The 24,690-nt window shown below is 47.5% G+C and overlaps 1 protein-coding gene across 1 annotated transcript in view; it reads right to left on the bottom strand.

Moving 5' to 3' along the window:
* GRIN3B (glutamate ionotropic receptor NMDA type subunit 3B) overlaps positions 1-5,827 on the bottom strand; it is a 152,606-nt gene extending 146,779 nt beyond the window's left edge. Inside the window, exon 1 of the mRNA XM_063914369.1 lies at positions 5,044-5,827. Within this exon, the coding sequence (XP_063770439.1) occupies positions 5,044-5,469 (426 nt within the window). The 5' untranslated portion in view covers positions 5,470-5,827. The remainder of the gene's footprint in view (positions 1-5,043) is intronic.
* Between the last annotated feature and the right edge of the window lie 18,863 nt (positions 5,828-24,690).

The following is a 24,690-nucleotide window of genomic DNA, read 5'->3' on the forward strand; positions in this document are numbered from 1 at the left end:
GGCCTTAAGTTTACATGGCAGGTTATGTTTAGGGCCGGGAAAGGGGGGTTAGGTTTAGGCACCAGACGGGGGTTAGGGTCTGAGTGCGAGGGTAGGTTAAGATTAGGCAGTGGGGACGGAGGGTTAGGCACCCCAGGTGAGGGTTAGGGTCAGGCTTGCGGGGGAGGGACATTTAGGTTTAGGCAGCAGGGACGGTAAGTTAGAATAAGGTAACTCCGGGGGGTGGTTAAAGTTAGGCTGTGGCCAGGGAGGGTAGGGGGCTGGGGAGAGGGGAGAACACCCCTCACTTACCCATGTCGGTCTTCTCCTCATTAGGATCCCAGTGTCTGTATTATGAATGCCAGGATCCTGTCAGCCGGCATGTCATACTGATTCCCAGGGGCGGATTGGGAACAAAAAGCGGCCCTGGAAAGATTTGTACTAGTGGCCCCATTTGGGCAACACCAGTGGTGTAAGGTCTAGCCATGGGCCATGGCAGCAGCACCTTCCCCCCAAGACTTTCCAGATAGTGGGCATGTCCAGCATCAAGGGGGAAGTTAAAAGGAAATAAAATTACATATTATGAGCACATTATATGATACACCTTCAGAATTTAGGAAACTATATAATTCTTTAGAAATATATATTTTCTTGCTTATTACACCAACCATATCCCAATCACTATTCACGCAATCTTATATGTCAGCCAAGCAGGCAGACAGAGCATACACTAGATCATCTGCAATCACAGGCTAAGTGGCAAAGTCATTTTCATATATGCAAATTGTTTGGCATCTTATTCATTATGTCTATAAAAAGGACTACATGTCCTCAAACAAAACAGGCCCCACGGGTGCGTCGGCCCACCGGGAATCTTCCCTGCAGACCCTATGGCCAATCCCCCTCTGCTGATTCCCATTCAGCTGGGCTGATAGGATGTGGCTCATTCTCCTTATGGTGCCCATACATTTATGAGATAATCGGTGCTATCCTTCGATTTCAACCACATCTGTGAGAGAAATCAAAGGATTGTACTGTATGCACATTTTAAATACCTTGAGACGCGATGCGCGGATATCGCGTCTCAAGATATTATGTGCTGCACATAATATTTCCCGCATCGCAGTGCGATCGCATGTGGTTTCAAACCCACATGAGATATATCGCACTGCGATGTGCAATGGGCACTCGCCAGGAGTGGCCAGAGGCCGCTCCCACTCGGCGGTGATGTGCCCATCACGTGATTACCATGCGATCTATCGCATGGTAATCACTTTGGCTCTTCAGGTGCGATTTGATCGCACCTGAACTGCCGGTGCGATGCCCCGCGATGTCGTGTAGCTTGGCATCGTACAAGTGTATGACCAGCATAACTCTCATTATTTGGGGGAGGGTGTAGGGGTGGGTTCAGTGATGTGCGATGAGGTAAATGGCTGGGGAGGCACTGGATCTTATCAGAGCCAGATTTTCACACACACATATATGAAGCCGAGGGTTCATGTGGGCATTATAATATACACAGGTGCAGCAGTGTATATTGCTGGAAATTTGGTGAGTTGATCAGTGATGTGCGGAAAAGATAGGCGAGGAGGCAGAGCCTCTCCTGTCATACACCAGTATACTCCAGAGTTTTAACTATAAAATGATTAGAATAATACAAAGAACATATTTATAATATCTTCTTTGCAGTTTTCATATTTTTATAGTCAAAACTCGCCTATCTTTTCCGCACATCACTGCATCCAATATTGCAGTATGTCACAGTCTGTGTGTGTGACTCTGTGGGGGGTATTCAAATGTTTGAAAAGTCAGTCATGTCTGTTTTTTCCTGTCTAATAGACAGGAAAAAGCAGACACCCAACTGACTTTTCAAACATTTGAATTTGCCCTTGTGTGTGCAGTGCGTGTACAGTGTGAGCAATAGGGAGGCTGTGTGTGTGTGTGTGTGTGTGTGTGTGTGTGTGTGTGTGTGTGTGCGTGTTTGCGGGGGAGCACTGACGTGTGATTGGGCAGTGAGTTGTGATGGGGTAGTGAACTGGGGGACCAGTAAGGTGTGAACGGGGAAGTGTGACCTGTGGGGAGCAGTGAGGTGTGTGGAGAGTACTGTGAGCTGTGGAAGTAGGGAGGGCAGTGAGATATGGAGGGAACTGACAAGGAGGGAGCTATGAAAGGGGTAATGAGAAGGCAATGGAGTGGCAAGGGATGTGAGAGTAAGAGACATATAATTGATTTTTATTTAGAGGGGGGCGGCCAAAAATGTTGTGCCTTGAGGTGGCATGACCCTTAAATCCACTGCTAACTGCGGGCATTATGTATAAGTGGCACTTCTACTGGGGGCATTATGTGTATAAGTGGCACTACTACTGTGAGCATTATCTGTGTAATAGGCACTACTAGGGACATTATGTGTATAAGCGGCACTACAACTGTGGGCATTATCTGTGTAATAGGCACTACTAGGGGCATTATGTGTATAAGCGGCACTACTACTGTGGGCAATATCTGTGTAATAGGCACTACTAGGGACATTATGTGTATAAGCGGCACTACAACTTTGGGCATTATCTGTGTAATAGGCACTACTAGGGGCATTATGTGTATAAGCGGCACTACTACTGTGGGCATTATCTGTGTAATAGGCACTACTAGGGGCATTATGTGTATAAGCGGCACTACTACTTTGGGCATTATCTGTGTAGGCACTACTAGGTGCATTATGTGTATAAGCGGAGCGGCTCCACTACTGGGTGCAATAAGATTGTGCTACTGTGTGCATAATTTGAAATGGGGGTACTATTGTGTGTCCACGCCCTTTCCTTGTGAGACTACTCCTCTTTTTTAACACACGATGCCCATAGGCGTGCGCAGCACATTTTATTAGGGGGTGCACCGTCGGAGGGATGTGTCTAGCACCGCCTTTTGGGCGTGTCTAGCACCATCTATTGACGCAATATAAAAAATCCACCCTTGTACCAGTCCTAATAAAGCAGATACATTGTCAGATGTTGTGGTGTGCACCAAACAAACACCCCTGATAGCACTCACTGCAATTACACTGCTCCTCCTCAGCCTGGTCTGGCTCCCCCTCTCTTTCCTCTGCAAGCTGCAGCATTTTACTTACAAGTCAGTCACTCACTGACAGTCGCAGACTAGTACTGCTGCTGCTGCTGGAAAAATGAGTGACGTGTCAATGTTGCTGCCGACCGCCTTCTAGTATTGAATTTGTCTTCCTAAGAGGAACGCTGGCTGCATGCTGATCCTCATCAGTGGCTGGCGTTGGCATAGCATAGAAGGAGAGAGGTGGGGGTGTGGCGGGTGGGCATGCGAGCAGCATGACGTAATCACATCACGCTGTTTTTATACATGGAGGTGGAGCCAGGAGTTTGAAAGCCAGTGGCAGTGGCACCCTTGATTAACTCAGGCGCCCAGTCAGAAATGCAGTCCTGACAGGGTGCAGCGCAGAGGGGACAGTAATCAGCTTGCTTGGCGATCGCTGCATCAGGCATGTGAGATCGGGGTGCCAGACATTAGGGGGTGCCTGTGCGCACCAGGCACCCCACCTGCGCACACCTATGACGATGCCCCTTTGTAAGATATGGGAGGGCACAAATTTATAGTTTGCAGGGGGACACCAAACACCCTAGCACCGGCCCTGACGCTATGGCTTATCAGCGAAATTTAACAAGAAAAGATCTCTGGGCCAGCTGGGTACTAAGCTGCCATGCTGAAAGTGGCCCTGAATGGCTAATTTACCAGTTTGCCGGGCCTGTTTGTGCTGAAACAGTAAGTTTCACTGGAAAAGGGACCCCATCTCTCTACATGGGGAAGCATGTTTAGCAAGCATTGTGGCTGTTTATGTGCCGCCACACTTGTTCTGTTATTGTCATTTTCAGATGGCTATAACAGAAGAATTTTTTTTTCCGAGTATTAAAAAAACATATGTTTCAATGGTCACTAATTTTTACTATTTAATTACTTGATGTTTTGAACATTTTTTTAATTTCAACATAGTAGTGGTACTGTAAGCACAAACCTGGGCTTTCAGCTCCGCTGCATATTTGTGAGCTGTCTACCTGGCTCATGCATGTGCTTTTCTGCAGAGACTGAGCCATGCCAGTGTCAACAGGGACGATTGGACTGAGATGGCAATAACAGAACAAGAAGTATCAGCACATTCCTTTTTGAATAGACACGGGGAAGGGGGGGGGGGAGTCTGACCCAGTGAGAGCCATGGTAACCCTTTCACATGTTGAGCATAACAAAAGTAAAGATCACTGGCGAAAAAACACTCATTATCCCAGCAAAAAGGCTATTTGCCCTTGATAAATATGCCCATTTAGTATATTTCTGCCTGCTCTGCATGTTGCAGGAACGCAAACCTTCATATGTATTTCATTAGAACACAAAGCCTAGAAACTCTGATTCTAATTTTCAACCATTCGCCTCTATCTCCACTCATCATTCATCAAATAGATCAGTGATCACTAGCACACACATGTTCATTCATACACAGATCACTAACATTCATACATGCTTAGAATAATACTAACTTACCGTGAACACGTGACGCACAATATTGTATGTAAGTGGTTTGCATTACTAAAACGTGCTGCGAAAATGAATTGTTTGTACTATCTGGGATAATTACAATTATGTACAATGATGTCTATGCATTGACTACTAGACAGACCTTCACCTGTGACTGTTTACTGCAAGGAAGCCATAAAGGTTTTTACTGATGTGCACTATGATTGGCTGGAGTATGGTACAATGACTATCCAATAAACATGAGAGCAAACAGACTGGAAACTAAAGATATATGATACTGAAGAAGGGATTTAAGAATGGAACCGGTGACTGAACAATGTTTGTGGTGATGGCTATGACATGTAGCAAACCTTAGATGATGGAGTAAACTGGCTATTAGGTACATAGTATGAGTGAGTGTAAATGATTTTCATTGTATATTACATGTACAATAAGAATTCATTTTTGATACAGGGGCCAGTCATGTATGTTACGCCTGTGATAGCACTTTTAGAACAATGGGGTTTGATAAATTACCTTAGTATTCAGTGGTATGATCTGATCTTGCTCCAGAATACTGAGGAATGGGATCTCCAAGAAACTTGACAAGAATTCCAATTGTAGTAGCTCCTCCTGTGACTGAGGGAATGCCAACACTGCAGCCACCCCCTGGGCTACTATCACCTGGCACAACCATCGTGCCAGTGAGGCAGGGTCCCTCTCCCTTGGGGCTCCAGAAACCACCTCCAAACTCAGGTTGTAGGGAAGCAAACTGCTGCGACTGATGCGGGACAGAACATTCTGGATTCTTGTCTGTGATTGTCCAGCCAAGGGTAAGAGGGCACCAAGACGAACTGTGTGCCCAATTCGGGCAAGAATACGACATGGCTGTGGGTGTCCGCAGCAAGGCACCAAGCTGCAGAATACACCAAGGTATAAAAATAACCATTGCAGAATATCCATGAGGTAAAGCCAAAGGGGGAGGGGTCAAGAAAAGGTAGTACAGGGAATGACAGAGGAGAAAGATTTACAAGGTGAGTAGGATAAGGCAGTGAAAGAAGGGCAGATGACCAAACAGGCAAATGGTGTAAGGAGGAGGCAGAGGAAAGTGATGATGGAGGGTAAAGTGCATGAGAGAGAAGTCAATGCTAATGAGTTAAGTATAGATTGGATAATCATATACACAGGAAATATAAGAGTTGTAAGAAGAAAGAGGTGGGCATGGTGTCTACATAAGAAATAAGATGACAGGAATGGAAGGAAAGCAATGTGTCCAGGATGAATCAGGCTGGATGCTGAGTTGAGATCAGCTCTGCCACTGTTTGCTGGAGTCTGGTGATACTGACAGAACAGAGCGAGAGAGGGGAGGGAGAGAGACCAGGAGGGAGAAAGGAACCAGAGAAAAGGAGGTCAAAAATATTGATGAACAGGAGAATGAAAGCAAATCGGAGAGCATATGAGAAGAAATGCTGGGAGGTGATTCTGGAAGGGGGAAAAAAACTGTTAGGAAATAAAAAAATAAAAAAAATAAACTGCCAGCTACAGTTAAGGGATGAGCAGAGAAAAATATACAAGGTTAACTTTAAGGAATACAAAAGTGAGTGACATATGTTTGAGGGTGCTGTAGATAAAGTTTGGACTGTTTTGAATTAGCTTTGTTGCTATCTAATCATAAAGTCTGGATCAATCGGCAGAGAAATGGCTCCCCTGACAGTTCCAGGTCTCTGAGACTGTCTGGAGCAGTCACAAGGGTGGGTGGAGATACAGGAATAATAAAAGTGATTAAAATGACCATGAAGTGCAGACTTAGATGATTTCTCATAGGGAAAATAGTGAAAATACAGCTTTATAAATATAATACCATACAGCTTGGATATAGTGGTTACTAGAAATAGAGGAATCGCTTAGACTATGTAGTATACAAACAAAATTAGAAAAAGCACAAAATAAACATTATAGAAATAAGGACAATAACTGAGATAGGATGTAGCATAGAGGACAATTACACCATGGTAAGATTCTTGCAGAATAAACACTGCAGGGGCAGACTAGATGGGCCAAGTGCTTCTTATCTGCCGTCAAATTCTATGTTTCTATGCAGTAATAATGTCCTGGATGCTCAGGTGCCAAAATCTGTCTTTCCTATGACAATTCTTTAACGCTCAATAGATCTATTATAGTTCAGTGAGTTGCAGGACATCCTGGTCAAAATATAGGGGCTATTTGGGGTCATTAAATATTTGTCTGTTTATTATTTATATAGCTCACACACATTCCACAGCGCTGTACAGAGAGAATATTTCATCATTCACATCAGTCCCTGCCCCAGTGGAGCTTACACTCTATATTCCCTATCACATGTATACACATTCATGCTATGGTTAATTTTTTGTTGGGAGCCAATTAACCTACCAGTATATTTTTGAATTGTGGGAGGAAACCGGAGTACCCGGAGGAAACCCACGCAAGTACGTGGAGAATATACAAACTCCACACAGTTAGGGCCATGGTGGGAATCGAACCCATGACCTCAGTGCTGTGAGGCAGTAATGCTAACCATTACACCATCCGTACTGCTGCTCTGTAATGGGATGAGCCTGGATGTGTCCATAGGAAGGCATTTGTTTTGGAGGAAAGCTGACTCTATGAGATGAGGCGGGTGATATTCAGTATGTCGGCTGTTGGGATCCCGGAGCTCAGTATAGATGAGGCAGCTGAGACAGTGCCAGAGCAGGGGGAGAGGCAGAGATTGAGAATGAAAAGATAAAGTCCCAGGCTACAGAGAGCTGTAAAGGTATGGTGCTGGAGGGGAAATGCGATAGAACAACAAACAAATTAGTTAAATCAAATAAGCACAGAAGATAATGGGAAGAGAGAACATCACAGCCTGCATACATGAGTGTGTGCAACAGGAGGGTGCCCCTATTTAAGGTGGAGGCCACAGATTGGTGCAGCTGTCACCATGCTCACCGAGGCATGATTTTTGATTAGTTTATAAAGAGTATGAGGAACGTATACATGGAAGTTACGAGTAAAGCTGTATGTGTGAGATGGACTGGTGCACAGAACAGAAGGGTAGGATGCAGCCATGCAGAGAAAATTATTTTTTGAACGGTAGTTGAGGGGAACCCTCGTCGTAGTATGGTTATACTGTAGACAGCAATGTCTGATTTACAAGCATTAGTAAGAGGGAAAACGCTGAGATACACACCACTCAATTATTATGATGAGCTAACTAGAAACAGATGGTTAATAGGGAGGAGAGCTTCTGTCAGGGGAGACCTGCTTGGTTTTGCGTATTGGCACGTGTATGTGACACCATCTAACGGAATGTGTACGGACTGAATAATAAGGGCTTCTGTTATGTACGTGAGTGACTCCTGCTTGGGTGACTGTCACAGACTGAGGTAGTCCCTTTGCTGCATATGTGACCGGCAACACCCTAATGACACATCTATTGATTTCTGTCACAGCAAGTGACGTATTCCAGGGCTATACATCAGGCTGACATATGCTGTAGACTGCAGACATACGTTGTAGCAATCATAAAATTGTAGATTATTAAAATAGATTTTCATTTATAATTTAATCTTCAAAAAATAAATATAAATTCCTTTACCGGGGGAAAAAATTGGGTTTTGGGTAAGAACAGGAACAGTTCGGTCCCCAAAATGCCGGGCCTGCTCCATACAGCAACCTCTGCCATTCTGGAGCTTGTAGTGCGCGTCCCCATCCGTGGGGTGTTCTGTCCAGGAGGTGGTGTCTGTGACAACTTGCACCAGGGAGATGGGGAGGGAGAGATTACAACCTCCCCGTATGGGCTGGGGTAGAAACTGGATTGGTCCAGTATGGCTGTAAACTCAACCTCCCCGTTTCCCTGGCGACAGTTGCCACAGGCAGCCCCCAAACGGGAACCCCCCCCCCCCCCCCATATGGGGACAGACAGAGATGCACACTACAATCTCAGAATGGCATTGACCTGATCGCAGCAGCAAAATCTTTCTCTATTGGGCAAAACCATGTGCACTGCAAAGGGGGTGGGGCGGGGGCAGATATAACATGTGCAGAGAGAGTTAGATTAGAGTGGGTTATAGTGTTTCTGTGTAGGGTAAATACTGGCTGCTTTATTTTTTACATTTCAATTTAGATTTCAGTTTGAACACACCCCACCCAGATCTAACTCTCTCTGCACATGTTATATCTGCCCCACCTGCACTGCACATGGTTTTGCCCATTAGAGAAAAAGTTTGCTGCTGCGATAAGGTCTGAATTAGGCCCATAGTTTGGTGCAGGAAACTGATCCAGCCTGGCGTTCCGGGGTCTGGACTGTTCAGATTTTTAACCAATTACACTATCTAGATTATGGGGCGTATTTATTAAATTGGTATTGCTGAAAATCCCCCAGGATTTAAGATGGAGGGACCGCTGCAGATATCTCCATATCTGGCCACAAAAGCAGCCTCCTATACGTATGCTCATTTTCTATGGTGGACGCAAACCTGAACACAGAGTAATATCGTAAACTATCATTCTGCTTCCAGCTTTTCATTGGGACAGGCTGACGTCAGATACCCTCCCTGAAAACGGCTGGTCCTGCCTGTGTTGCCACCCACAAACGGCCTCTTCCTGTCAATCACCTTGAGATCGCCCGCGTGATCACTTTTTTTGCACCATCACGTCGCTGGCGCATTGCGGTGCATACGCATGCGCAGTTCAGATCTGATCGCCTGCTGTGCGAAAACGCACAGCAGCGATCAGGTCTGAATTACCCACTTAGGTGGAAACTATTTTTCACATCCACATTAAAAATGTGGATTGCGATAAATAGGGCCCTGTGTATAGAAAATCAATGTCAGAATATTAAGGTGTGTACACTCGGTGATTTCGGCTATGCCCGATTCTCCCTGTGCGATGTGGACTGTGGTCGGTATCGCAAGCCAAGATGACTGTGCTTGCGATACTGGCTTTGTGCGATTTTGACTGTCAATTTTGACTATACTTTTATACTACAAAGTCAAAATTGACTATCTAGGCTTGCGATACCGACTGCGCATCATGATCGCAAGGTGACTTTCACCTTGCAATTTACACTAACTTTCCTTGAGATTTTGACTACACAGTCAAAAGTGCAAGCAAAAATCACACCATGTGTACACACCTTAAGAAAGTCTTTAAGAATTTGGGTACTGAAGAAATGTAAAATTTATAATGACTGGTAAGAATAAATGTAAAGATCCTAACGCCATGGTGTGTATGTACTAAAGCTTCTAAAAATAAAAAGTGTTGATGTTGCCCATAGCAACCAATTGGATTCTGTCTATATTTTTTATGATGCAATAGAGAAATGTTAGTTAGACTCTGATTGGTTGCAAGGGGAACACCACCACTTTTCATTTTTAACAGCTTTTTTAAATCTACCCATAATAGTTGGTAGGGTAGAAAAGTGCAATTGACACCCCTCCTCACCTAAAAGATAAACAAACAAAATAAGACAAAAATCACTCCGTACAGATAACTCTAGGAATTATGTCACTAAATACATACCCTTAGCTGCCATTAACATCAAATGGCCATCGTTTCCACACCATTTAATGGCAGCTACCATCAGAATGCCGCCATTTTATGAGAAAAACATTGATAGAGTTAACCATCGAAATTTGATGTCCATCTCTAGGCCCAGGGCCGTCTTTTCGTATGGGCTCAATGGGCTCTTGCCCAAGGGCCCCAGGAGTATAAGGGCCCTAGGCTGATAGCTGAGGGTGCCCTCTTTCCAGGGGTACCAGATTTTTTAAAATCGGCCATGGGGAACTGGAGATATCAGACTTGAAAGCAGTGGTCCCCATCCAAGCCTGTTAATTGCTCTTCCTAGACAGATATCTTGGGTTCTGTGACTTAGAGTTTTTGTGAGGGTATAGTCCTAAAGCTGTGACTCTCCCCTTTTGGTGGACACTGGAAGCTTCTCTGTACTATGCCCAGAACCAGAGATATCAGCCTTCAAGCAGCTGGTCACTGCTCCAGCTCCACACGCCTAATACGCAGTTTTAGATTTTCATTGGTGAATTGCTCTGGCTCCTGAACTCTGATCCCCAAGTCCCCAGAACCTTCTAAAAGGGGTCACTCTCTAGTATTTTTATCCCATTCAAAGCTAAGAAATACATTTTCAGGAACTTGAGATATCTGCAGTCAAGCAAGCTGCCCTCCTACCAGAAATTGATAAATATTAAGCCCACTCCACTATCCACCCCTCCCCTACGTATTAAACACCTCCTACCACCCTGGAAGTCATGTACCAGGGCTTCTTCATTCAGCCCAATGCCCCCTTCTACAGTTTAGCCCCATCTGTACAGTAAAGGAGTAATTAGCAGAAATTACTGCTCCAGGTCCTACTTGCTAAGTGGAAGAGAGAACACTCCCTACCGCCCGCGGGACATCAAAGCTGCCGCTGATAGCACCGCCCACCCCTACCACTGGAGGATGGGTAGGGGGCCCCGTGCATTGCTGTGCCCAGGGGCCAACACTGCTGTTAAGATGGCCCAGTTTAGGCGCCTCTCCTGCCCCTCAGTATCTACCTTCAATTCGGCACTGGCCTCTGAGCAAATCAGAGTTTGCGGACCGGCAGCCAAGGCTCCTGATTCGCTGCCGGAACGCGAGCTTTGATTGGCTCACGGATCGGCGCCTAATTGAAGGTAGACACCCACACCACCGCTGGAGACTGAGGGGCAGGAGAGGTGCACGCTGCGCTCTCCTCCCCTCACACACAGGACAGCAGCAGTGTGGAAAGCAGCAGGGGAAGGAAGGGGGGCACTGTGAGGACATGTCTTGGCCCGTGTACCTGGCACTGGGGGCATATCTGGCACTGTGGAGGCATTTCTGTATCTGGCACTGGGGGCATATCTGACACTGGGGGGACATGTGTATCTGGCACTGGGGGCATATCTGGCATTGGGAGCATATCTGGCACTGTGGGGACATGTGTATCTGGCACTGGGGGCATTCCTGTATCTGGCACTGTGGGGGCATTCCTGTATCTGGCACTGTGGGGGCATTCCTGTATCTGGCACTGTGGGGGCATTCCTGTATCTGGCACTGTTGGGGAATTTCTGTATCTGGCACTGGGGTAAAATGTATATCTGACACAGTGGAGCATTTCTGTATCTGGCACTGTGAGGCAATGTATATCTGGCACACTGGGGGCATTTGTGTATCTGGCACTGTGGGGCAATGTGTATCTGGCACTGTGAGGAAATGTGTATCTGGCACTGTTGGGGCATTTGTGTATCTGGCACTGTGGGGCAATGTATATCTGGCACTGTGGGGGCAACGCGTATCTGGCACTATTGGGGTCATATGTGTATCTGCCCCCCCATATGTGAGAAACTAGTCACTGTATAGCGGGGAGAACCGCGTCATCGGATCCCCTCAGCAGCCCAGTTGTTCTCTGCTGTGGGTGGACAAGGGGGAAGGGGGGGGGGGGGGTGGAGGGCCTGACAGGGATAACGGGAGGCTTGCCCACCCTTCCAGGGGGCTGGGAGGGCCACCCGATTTTTGGGAGCCTCCCGGCCATTCCGGGAGAGTAGGCAAGTATGAGGTGAGGATTATAAAAGTTACAAATGAGCACGTATGCTGTGTATTTCACCGTGGACAGGATGCATCGTGTATAGCAGCTTTTATTAACACCGTATGCAAATAATTACGCTCTTCCAATAAGAGCTGTCCCTCTTGATGTGAGTCATATTGCATGTCCGCAGCCATCATTTTGTGCATGTATAACCTGCTGGGGTGATGGAGAGGGATCTTTCAGATAATGGACCTAATTCAGACCTGATCGCAGCAGTAAAATGATTCTCTAATGGGCAAAATCATGTGCAGTGCAGGTGGGCCGATATAACATGTGCAGAGAGAGTTAGATTTGGGTGGGGTGTGTTCAAACTGAAATCGCAGTGCACAAAATAAAGCAGCCAGTATTTACACTGCACAGAAACAAAATAACCTACCCAAATCTAACTCTCTCTGCACATGTTATATCTGCCCCACCTGCAGTGCACATGGGGGGTCATTCTGAGTTGATCGCTCGCTAGCAGTGTATTTTAGCTTAGCAGAAGTGCGAACGAAAGGATCACAGAGCGACTACAAAAAAAAAATTGTGCAGTTTCAGAGTAGCTCCAGACCTACTCCTAGCTTGCGATGACTTCAGACTGTTCAGTTCCTGTTTTGACGTCACAAACACGCCCTGCGTTCGCCCAGCCATGCCTGATTTTTCCCTGCACGCCTGCGTTTTTTCGAACACTCCCTGAAAACGGTCAGTTGACACCCAGAAACGCCCACTTCATGTCAATCACTTTGCGGTCAGCAGTGCGACTGAAAAACTTTATTAGACCCTGTGTGAAACTACATCGACCGTTGTAAAAGTACGACGCGCGTGCGCATTGCGCCGCATACGCATGCGCAGAAGTGCCGTTTTTTTGCCTCATCGCTGCACAGCGAACGAATGCAGCTAGCGATCAACTCGGAATAACCCCCACATTTGTCTAGGAGATCCAGTTGGAAGGACCTCGCATGGAATCTTCCATACTGAAGAGCCTTTGATAATGCTGATTAACTTACAGGACAGAAAAGCTATACCTTTTACACTAAAATTCGAGCCGCTGCGGCTGCTGAATGTAATACTTAACCTACGTACTTTTTACCCAGTTAGCGTACACTGGCCCATACCGTGTATGCACTTTGCGTACACACGCCGCAACGGACGTACAAAGTACACACTTTGCGTACACACACACCGACACGTGGTTACCACAATACAGCTACACATGTGGCTGAAATACACTTTAAACCTTAGCAGGAAAGGGACACAATACCAATTGTATTTAAATATGTTGGGATCCGACCCACCAACAGTTATTTACTAACAGGGGGTTACAATAGTATTACAATTCACAATAAGAGATACAGGCTACAATCAATGATACATACGTTTGTTTCGCAAGCGCCACCCAGATCCGGTCCGCAGTCAATCTGGATAGATGACCCTCCCCCGTTCTTCAGACACTCCCCCGTTTTTCCCAGAAACGCCAGCGTTTTTTCGCACACGCCCAGAAAATGGCAAGTTTCCGCCCAGAAATACCCACTTCCTGTCAATTACAGTATGATCACCAGAACGATGAAAAAACCTTGTTATGCCGTGAGTAAAATACCTAACTTTTGTGTAAAATAACTAAGCGCATGCGCTCTGAGAACCTTGCGCATGCGCAGTAAGCGACTAATCGCAATATAGCGAAAATCGGCAACGAGCGAACAACTCGGAATGACCCCCCTATGTTCACTCCTTGCCTGCGGAGGAGTTGCATCATCTTTGCAATGACTTTGGTGAACACTCGGTGCTGTGGAGAGGCCAAACGGCAGTGCCTGGAACTGATAGTGACAATCCAGCAGTGCAGAGATAAGCCTGGTGAGGCAGCCAGATCAGAATATGAAGGTACGCATCCTTGATATCCAGGGATACTAGGAATTCCCCTCCTCGAGACCTGAGATCACCGCTCTCAGAGACTCCATCTTGAATTTGAATTCCCTTAAGTAGGGGTTCAATGACTTTAGGTTTAAAATCGGCCTTACCGAACCATCTGCTTTTGGCATCACAAACAGGTTTGAGTAATAACCCTTGTGGTGTAGGTGAGGTGGAACTGGGACAATAACATCTGTTTTGACCAATTTTTGAATGGCTTCCTGCAGTATAGCACTTTCTGTCAGCGAAACTGGTAAGCCTGATTTGAAGAATCTGTGAGGTGGGAGTTCCTGAAACTCCAGTCTGTAGCCCTGGGTAACAATGTCTGTCACCCAGGAGTCTAGGCCTGATAATGCCCAGATTTGACTGAATTTTTTTTAGTCTCGCTCCCACCTGTCCGATCTCCAAGCTGGGAGGTCCACAGTCATGCTGAAGATTTTGAGGAAACAGAACCTGGTTTCTGTTCCTGAGAACCTGTTGGTGCAGGTTTTTTGGATTTTCTCCGACCACCGCTAAAGAAGGTGGAAGGGGATTTGGATTTTTAAAATTTTGCGGTCTGAAAGGACTGCAGTGTGGACGTAGGATAAGATTTCCTAGTCGGTGGAGCTGCTGAGGGAAGAAAGGTTGACTTTCCCGCAGTTGCCGTGGAAATCCACGCATCCAGTGCGTCCCCAAACAGAGCCTGACCTGTGAAGGGTAGGTTCTCCACACTTTTCTTGGATTCTGCATCCGCAGTCCATTGGCGTAGCCAGTGTCCTCTGCGTGCCGAGACCGCCATGGAAGTAGCCCTTGCATTCAGCATTCCAAGGTCTTTCATGGCCTTTACCATGAACCCAGCAGAATCCTGTATGTGATGCAAAAACAAATCAATGTCATTCCTCTCCATAGTGTGCCTGACCACTTTACTATGGCTTTAGAAATCCATGCACAAGCAATAGTGGGCCTTAAAGCCACGCCTGTAGCAGTGTATAGAGATTTGAGCGTAGTCTCAATCTTGCGGTCAGCCGGCTCTTTTAGTGCAGTTGAACCAGGGACAGGTAAAACCACGTTTTTAGACAACCTAGATACAGAAGCATCTACTATCGGCGAGATTTCCCATATCTTTCTATCCTCTTCAGGGAAAGATAAAGCAATGAGAATTCTTTTATGGTTCTGGAATTTTTTCTCTGGGTTTTTTCAGGATTTTTCAAATAAACAGTTTAGCTCTTTAGAAGCCGGGAAGGTGAGGGAGGATTTCCTAGTTTCCGTAAAATAAGATTCCTGTTCCGGCTCAGGTACCTTCTCAGTAATATGCAAAACATCCCTAATGGCTTCAATCATCAACTACACCCCCTTAGCAAGGGAGGCATCCCCCCCCATGCACATCCCCATTACCGTCCCCTGTATCAGAGTTGGTATCAGTGTCAATTACATTATTTGGGCAAGTGTTAACTTTTTTTAGGGTATGTATGTGGAGTATTGGAGGAAGTAGGAGCTGAATGCTGCAAACCCTCTATAGACTTTCTCAAAAACTGCATCTCTTTCTCATTATGTGACATCCTTGATGAAATCTGGGATATCATTCCCCTTAAAGAATCCACCCATGGGGGTTCAGATTCCGAAGGTTGGGAAAGCACATTGCAGTCCTGAGTACATGGGATAGACTCTTCAGGAGAAGATACACACTCTGCAGCACATGATACAGAGCCCTTAGACATGGTAATGTGGATAAATACACATACACACACACAGACAGGAAAATGTCATACACAGTTTCCCCCAGAGTCCCTTCAGAGAGTCACAGAGTCTAAGGAGCCAGCCACATAGTGTCCTTGGAGCAGTTATTATGATAAAAACCCAGCGCTGACTATTCAACCTTAATAGGTTGAAAAGTACTAATTACACTCTCCCCCTGTCTATAACACCCTGGTACCGCAGTAACTGGAGTCAGGTGGAGGGTCAGCGCTCCCTGTTAGCGTGCTTCAGCATTCTGCAGGGAGAAAATGGCGCTGGTGAGTGCTGGACACGCTCTGAGGAGAAGTCCCGCCCCCTGTAATGGCGCGCGGCTTCTCGCACATAATTTGATTATACTAGCCTGAGGTGTTTAGTGCTAACAGTGGGATTAGCCCCTGTTAGCTGTTTTGCCAGTGTAGGGTGATTGCGCTGGCCCGGGACGCCCCTCAGCCGCGTCTACATAACAATGTTGCTGAGCCTTTATGGAGCGCAGCCTGACAGTGCTGCACTCCCACCCTTGTGCCGCCATTCCCGCCGTCGACCCGCTAACAGGGCCGCCGGCGCTGAGCTCACCACTCTTCATTCTTCTGGCTCGGTCAGGGGGAGACGGCCGTGCTGCGGGAGTGAGCGGTCGCCTCGTGGGCTTGCGATCAGCACCCTCAGGAGCTCAGTGTCCTGTCAGCGGAGAAAGAGAACCATTAACTTTGAGATTTGGTTCCTACTCCCCCCCTAAGTCCATGATTCATGGTTAGATACTGTCACGATCCGGGTATCTGGACGCCATTTCTTACCCATCAGATGCCTCCTAAGGCTGGCTCAGCGCTCCAGGACCGGATCCCATCTGTTATCCTAATGTTCACATTCCTGCATCCTCTCCTGTCTCTCTGAGACGCTGTCACAGTAACGCCTTATTACATCTGGCATGGCGTCTCCCGCGGCCTCCGCCGCCGTCCCTGAGCTTCTGCATGCAGAGTGTCAGAGTGGCGATTACGTCAGCCGCGGCCTCCGCTGTGTCCGCGTGGTTGGATGTGCACTTGTCAGCCTGGCGTCTCCTGTCTCCAGTGGCCGGCGCCGCCTTTACTGTTTTCATTACCACATGGATTACAAACCAAACTTCCCTCCAAGTGTCTGCATGGGCGCAGCCATCTTGGATTCTGTCAGCTGATCATTTCCTCCAATCTGTTGTCAGTATTGTTAATCTGCATAATTGCCTAGCCAATCCCTTCCTTGCTGCAGGTATAAATACACTGTGCCTGAGCAAGGAAGGCGTCAGTGCTTTGGTTGTCAAACCTAGTTCCTGTTTGTCTCTCTCCTGTGATTGTCTTCCAGGTTCCAGCTCCTGTCTCAAGACTTCCACCATAGAGACCCGCACCAGCATTCCACCTGCGGTGTAGCCTGACTCTCCGATCCATTTTGGATTCATCTGTTTCCAGCTACAACTTTACCTGCTTCCAGCCCAGCTTCCAGCAGAGTACAGCTTCTCTTAAAGGGCCGGTGTCCTTTCTACAGTTTACCACTCTCCACCGGTATTATAATTTCACCGCTCTCAAACTCCTAACTTCAGCTCATATTTCATCGCTCCCAAGTTCATTTATTATTTAACTGGTTCCAGCCAGTATCCACTCCGTGCCAACAACAGTCTGGTTCCAACCAGTATCCACAGCAGCCGTTTTATCTTCAGCAGCCCAGCTTTTCCTGGAACACCAGCTGGTACAATCCTGGGTTATCTCCATTGCTACAGTCGGGCCTGGTAAGGACATTCCATCTAGAAGATTATAAGAACTATCTCACACTACCAGTGCCCTGTGGCTCCTGCCACCCTGTAGTTCCCAGGAACTGTATTTATTCTTTGCTGACTTTTATGTTTCTTTTACTGCTACTGTGATGCATGGAGTTTGTCATAAATAAACATCATTGACTTTTATTCAAGTTGTCGTGGTCACGCCTTCGGGCGGTTCTTCTTCATGTTACTTACATGTCCAGGGGTCTGATACAACCTCCCAGGTTCCGGTACATCTCAGCCCCTACAACTGAGGCTGCCTCCCGTCAGCTCAGGCCCTCAGTTGTGACAGTAAGCACTGACCTAATGAATCCAGCCGGAGACCAGGATCAAGCGGCCAGGCCGATGCAAGAACTGGCAGCCCGACTAGAACATCAGGAGGCTGCACAGGGCCACATCATCCGCTGTCTCCAGGATTTCTCTACTCGGCTGGATGGGATTCAGACAACTCTCCGTGGATCAGGCGCGTCTGGTGCATCAACCACAGTGACTCCAGCTATAACCCCACCCACCTTACCCATTTCTGCTCCACGTCTTCATCTTCCAACGCCAGCAAAATTTGACGGATCTCCAAGATTCTGCAGGGGATTTCTCAACCAGTGTGAGATTCAGTTTGAGCTACAACCTGGCAATTTTCCCAGTGACCGTACAAAAATTGCCTACATTATTTCTCTTCTCAGTGGCTCAGCCCTTGATTGGGCATCACCGTTATGGGAGAGGTCCGACACCCTGCTATCTTCCTACACTGCCTTCGTGTCAACATTCAGGCGCATCTTCGACGAGCCAGGCCGGGTAACCTCAGCTTCATCCGAGATTCTCCGTTTACGCCAGGGGTCACGTACTGTAGGACAATATCTGATACAGTTCCAGATCCTGGCATCCGAACTGGCATGGAACGACGAGGCCCTGTATGCTGCATTCTGGCATGGCTTATCTGAGCGTATTAAAGATGAGTTAGCTACCAGAGACTTACCCTCTAAGTTAGACGAGCTAATCTCACTCTGCACGAAAGTTGATTTACGTTTCAGAGAGAGAGCAACTGAGCGTGGAAGATCATCTGCTCCAAAATCTTCTGCTCCTCCTCCTCGCCAACTGTCACCAACTAAAGATGAGCCCATGCAAATTGGCCGTTCCCGTTTAACTCCTGCTGAGCGCCGAAGACGTCTCTCCGAGTCTCTCTGTCTTTATTGTGCAGCTCTGTCTCACACCATTAATGCCTGTCCCAAACGTCCGGAAAACTCCAAATCCTAGCTCGCCAAGGAGAGGGCCGGCTAGGAGTAATGATCTCCTCTCCATCTCCTCAAGATTGTAATCTCCCAGTCTCGCTTCAAGTTGCTCAACGTTATCGGAACGTCATTGCCCTCCTTGATTCCGGAGCAGCTGGGAACTTTATTACCGAAGCCTATGTTAAACGGTGGTCCCTACCCACCGAGAGACTTCCTTCGTCCATTTCTTTAACTGCCGTGGATGGCAGCAAAATTTTTGATGCAGTTATTTCTTTAAGGACTCTACCAGTTCGTCTGAGAGTGGGAGTTCTTCATTCCGAACTTATTTCTTTTTTAGTGATTCCAAGAGCCACACATCCTGTGGTCCTGGGCCTTCCATGGCTCCGTCTTCACAATCCTACAATTGATTGGACGACTACGCAAATCCTGGCATGGGGTTCCTCCTGTGCTGAGACATGTTTGTTTAAAGTATTGCCTGTCTGTTCTTCCTCCCCCAGGTCGTCTGATGTTCCACCTCCTCCATATCAAGATTTCACGGATGTGTTCAGTAAAGCTTCTGCTGATATCCTTCCTCCTCATAGAGAATGGGACTGCCCGATTGATCTCGTTCCAGGGAAGGTTCCACCTCGAGGCCGAACTTATCCGTTGTCTCTGCCTGAGACGCATTCTATGGAGGAATACATTAAAGAGAACCTAGCAAAGGGGTTCATTCGACCTTCTTCTTCCCCAGCCGGCGCAGGCATCTTTTTTGTAAAAAAGAAAGATGGTGGTCTGCGGCCGTGCATCGACTACAGAGGTTTGAACGACATTACCATCAAGAACCGTTATCCTTTACCCCTGATTACTGAGCTCTTTGACAGAGTTAGCGGAGCTACCATCTTTACAAAGCTGGACTTGAGAGGTGCATACAATCTCATCCGGATCCGTGAGGGTGACGAGTGGAAGACCGCCTTTAACACCCGTGACGGACATTATGAGTACCTCGTCATGCCCTTCGGATTGAGCAATGCTCCAGCTGTCTTCCAGCATTTTGTCAATGAGATCTTCAGAGACATTCTATACCGTCATGTCGTGGTCTATCTAGACGATATCCTCATTTTTGCCAACGATTTAGAGGAACATCGTTTTTGGGTTAAAGAGGTTCTGTCCCGTCTCCGTGTCAATCATCTCTATTGCAAATTAGAGAAATGCGTCTTTGAAGTCAAGTCCATTCCGTTTCTAGGGTACATTGTGTCCGGTTCCGGACTAGAGATGGATCCTGAGAAACTACAAGCAATCCAAAATTGGCCGATACCCTTAACCCTCAAAGGGGTCCAGAGGTTCTTGGGGTTCGCCAACTATTACCGAAAGTTTATACGAGACTTTTCCACCATTGTGGCGCCTATTACTGCTTTCACTAAGAAGGGTGCTAACCCGTCCAAGTGGTCTGAAGAAGCCATGCAAGCATTTCATCTTTTAAAACAAAGGTTCATCTCTGCGCCTGTTCTGAAACAGCCTGACATCGACTCTCCTTTCATCTTAGAGGTGGATGCCTCCTCCGTTGGAGTAGGAGCGGTGTTATCTCAGAGGGATAAAGATGGCCATTTACACCCTTGCAGTTTCTTCTCCCGGAAGTTCTCCCCAGCTGAGCGCAACTATGCCATTGGCGACCAGGAGTTGCTAGCTATCAAGCTCGCTCTAGAAGAGTGGAGGTATCTGTTGGAGGGAGCTTCTCATTCAATCACCATACTTACAGACCACAAGAACCTTTTATATCTGAAAGGCGCACAATGTCTCAACCCTCGTCAGGCCAGATGGGCACTTTTCTTTTCCAGGTTCGACTTTAAACTCCAGTTCTGTCCGGGCTCTCAGAATCGCAAGGCCGATGCCCTTTCCCGCTCATGGGAGCAAGAAAATGAGCCAGAGTCTTCAGACAAGCATCCTATTATAAATCCGTTGGCATTCTCCACGGTAGGGATGGACTCTACGCCCCCATCAGGGAAAAGTTTTGTGAAACCGATGCTAAGGAAGAAGCTCATGCATTGGGCCCATGCTTCCCGTTTTGCCGGACATACAGGTATCCAAAAAACCCTGGAGTTTATCTCTAGGTCCTATTGGTGGCCAACTCTGAAAAAGGACGTCTTGGAGTTTATTGCATCTTGCCCAAAGTGTGCTCAACATAAGGTATCCCGCCAGTCGCCTGCGGGGCAACTGGTTCCACTATCTGTTCCCCGTCGACCTTGGACCCATTTGTCGATGGATTTTATTACAGATTTACCCATGTGCAACAAGTTCAATACCATCTGGGTGGTAGTTGACCGGTTCACCAAGATGGCACACTTCATTCCTCTCACCGGTCTTCCGTCAGCTTCCAAGTTGGCTCAAGTATTCATACAAGAGATCTTCCGACTCCACGGTCTTCCTGAAGAAATTATCTCGGATCGAGGAGTTCAATTCACAGCCAAATTCTGGCGAAGTTTATGTCAAGTCCTTCAAGTCAAGCTAAAGTTTTCCACGGCTTACCATCCTCAGACCAATGGTCAAACCGAGAGGGTGAATCAGGACTTGGAGGCCTTCCTCCGCATCTATGTGTCCTCCTCTCAAGATGACTGGGTTCAATTACTTCCCTGGGCCGAGTTCTGTCATAACAACCAGTATCATTCTTCATCTGCTTCAACACCATTCTTCACTAACTTTGGATTCCACCCTAAAGTCCCTGAGTTCCAACCGCTTCCAGCAACTTCTGTTCCCGCAGTGGATATCACCTTGCATCAGTTTGCCAATATCTGGAAGAGCGTACGATCAGCTCTGCTCAAGGCATCGTTCAGGTACAAGAAGTTTGCGGATAAGAAGCGGCGAGCAGTTCCTGCTCTCAAGGTGGGTGATCGGGTATGGTTATCCACGAAGAATTTGAGGTTAAGAGTTCCCAGTATGAAGTTTGCACCTCGCTATATCGGTCCTTTCAAGATTGAACAAGTCATCAATCCTGTTGCTTACAGACTTCAGTTGCCTCCCTTCTTAAAAATACCCAGGACATTCCATGTTTCCCTGTTGAAACCGCTGATCTTGAATCGGTTTCATTCCTCACTTCCTCCAACTCCGAAAGTCCAAACTCAACGAGGCGTTGAGTATGAAGTGGCCAAGATCCTGGACTCACGTCACCGTTACGGTCAACTACAGTATCTTATTGACTGGAAGGGTTACGGCCCTGAGGAACGTTCATGGACCAATGCTTCTGATGTCCATGCTCCTGCCTTGGTCCGGAGATTCCATTCCAAGTTTCCTCAAAAGCCAAAGAAGTGTCCTGGGGCCACTCCTAAAGGGGGGGGTGCTGTCACGATCCGGGTATCTGGACGCCATTTCTTACCCATCAGATGCCTCCTAAGGCTGGCTCAGCGCTCCAGGACCGGATCCCATCTGTTATCCTAATGTTCACATTCCTGCATCCTCTCCTGTCTCTCTGAGACGCTGTCACAGTAATGCCTTATTACATCTGGCATGGCGTCTCCCGCGGCCTCCGCCGCCGTCCCTGAGCTTCTGCATGCAGAGTGTCAGAGTGGCGATTACGTCAGCCGCGGCCTCCGCTGTGTCCGCGTGGTTGGATGTGCACTTGTCAGCCTGGCGTCTCCTGTCTCCAGTGGCCGGCGCCGCCATTACTGTTTTCATTACCACATGGATTACAAACCAAACTTCCCTCCAAGTGTCTGCATGGGCGCAGCCATCTTGGATTCTGTCAGCTGATCATTTCCTCCAATCTGTTGTCAGTATTGTTAATCTGCATAATTGCCTAGCCAATCCCTTCCTTGCTGCAGGTATAAATACACTGTGCCTGAGCAAGGAAGACGTCAGTGCTTTGGTTGTCAAACCTAGTTCCTGTTTGTCTCTCTCCTGTGATTGTCTTCCAGGTTCCAGCTCCTGTCTCAAGACTTCCACCATAGAGACCCGCACCAGCATTCCACCTGCGGTGTAGCCTGACTCTCCGATCCATTTTGGATTCATCTGTTTCCAGCTACAACTTTACCTGCTTCCAGCCCAGCTTCCAGCAGAGTACAGCTTCTCTTAAAGGGCCGGTGTCCTTTCTACAGTTTACCACTCTCCACCGGTATTATAATTTCTCTGACGTCCTAGTGGATGCTGGGACTCCGTCAGGACCATGGGGATTAGCGGCTCCGCAGGAGACAGGGCACAAAAATAAAAGCTTTAGGACTAGGTGGTGTGCACTGGCTCCTCCCCCTATGACCCTCCTCCAAGCCTCAGTTAGGTTTTTGTGCCCGTCCGAGCAGGGTGCAATCTAGGTGGCTCTCCTAAAGAGCTGCTTAGAAAAAGTTATTAGGTTTTTTATTTTCAGTGAGTCCTGCTGGCAACAGGCTCACTGCAACGAGGGACTTAGGGGAGAAGAAGTGAACTCACCTGCGTGCAGGATGGATTGGCTTCTTAGGCTACTGGACACCATTAGCTCCAGAGGGATCGAACACAGGCCCAGCCATGGAGTCCGGTCCCGGAGCCGCGCCGCCGACCCCCTTGCAGATGCCGAAAAGTGAAGAGGTCCAGAAACCGGCGGCAGAAGACTTTTCAGTCTTCATGAGGTAGCGCACAGCACTGCAGCTGTGCGCCATTGTTGTCAGCACACTTCACACCAGCGGTCACTGAGGGTGCAGGGCGCTGGGGGTGGCGCCCTGGGCAGCAATGATAATACCTTGTTCTGGCTAAAAATACATCACATATAGCCCCTGGGGCTATATGGATGTATTTAACCCCTGCCAGGTCTCACAAACACTGGGAGAAGAGCCCGCCGAAATAGGGGGCGGGGCCTATCTCCTCAGCACACAGCGCCATTTTCCTGCACAGCTCCGCTGCGAGGAAGGCTCCCAGTACTCTCCCCTGCACTGCACTACAGAAACAGGGTAAAAAAAACAGAGAGGGGGGGCACTTTTTTGGCAATATTGATATATTAAGCTGCTATAAAGGAAACAACACTTCTGTAGGGTTGTTCCTATATATTTATAGCGCTTGGGTGTGTGCTGGCAAACTCTCCCTCTGTCTCCCCAAAGGGCTAGTGGGGTCCTGTCTTCGATAAGAGCATTCCCTGTGTGTCTGCTGTGTGTCGGTACGTGTGTGTCGACATGTATGAGGACGATGTTGGTGTGGAGGCGGAGCAATTGCCGGTAATGGTGATGTCACCCCCTAGGGAGTCGACACCGGAATGGATGGCTTTGTTTATGGAATTACGTGATAATGTCAGCACGTTACAAAAATCAGTTGACGACATGAGACGGCCGGCAAACCAGTTAGTACCTGTCCAGGCGTCTCAGACACCGTCAGGGGCTGTAAAACGCCCTTTACCTCAGTCGGTCGACACAGACCCAGACACGGACATCGAATCTAGTGTCGACGGTGAAGAAACAAACGTATTTTCCAGTAGGGCCACACGTTATATGATCACGGCAATGAAGGAGGCTTTGCATATCTCTGATACTGCAAGTACCACAAAAAGGGGTATTATGTGGGGTCTGAAAAAACTACCTGTAGTTTTTCCTGAATCAGAGGAATTGAATGAAGTGTGTGATGAAGCGTGGGTTAACCCCGATAGAAAACTGCTAATTTCAAAGAAGTTATTGGCATTATATCCTTTCCCGCCAGAGGTTAGGGCGCGCTGGGAAACACCCCCTAGGGTGGATAAGGCACTCACACGCTTATCAAAACAAGTGGCGTTACCGTCTTCTGAAACGGCCGCCCTCAAGGATCCAGCTGATAGGAGGCTGGAAACTACCCTGAAAAGTATATACACTCATACTGGTGTTATACTGCGACCAGCCATCGCCTCTGCATGGATGTGCAGTGCTGGGGTGGTTTGGTCGGATTCCCTGACTGAAAATATTGATACCCTGGATAGGGACAGTATTTTATTGACTATAGAGCAATTAAAGGATGCTTTTCTTTATATGCGAGATGCTCAGAGGGATATTTGCACTCTGGCATCGAGA

The sequence above is a fragment of the Pseudophryne corroboree genome, chromosome 1, assembly GCF_028390025.1.
Source record: "Pseudophryne corroboree isolate aPseCor3 chromosome 1, aPseCor3.hap2, whole genome shotgun sequence".
In the NCBI taxonomy this organism is placed as follows: domain Eukaryota; kingdom Metazoa; phylum Chordata; class Amphibia; order Anura; family Myobatrachidae; genus Pseudophryne; species Pseudophryne corroboree.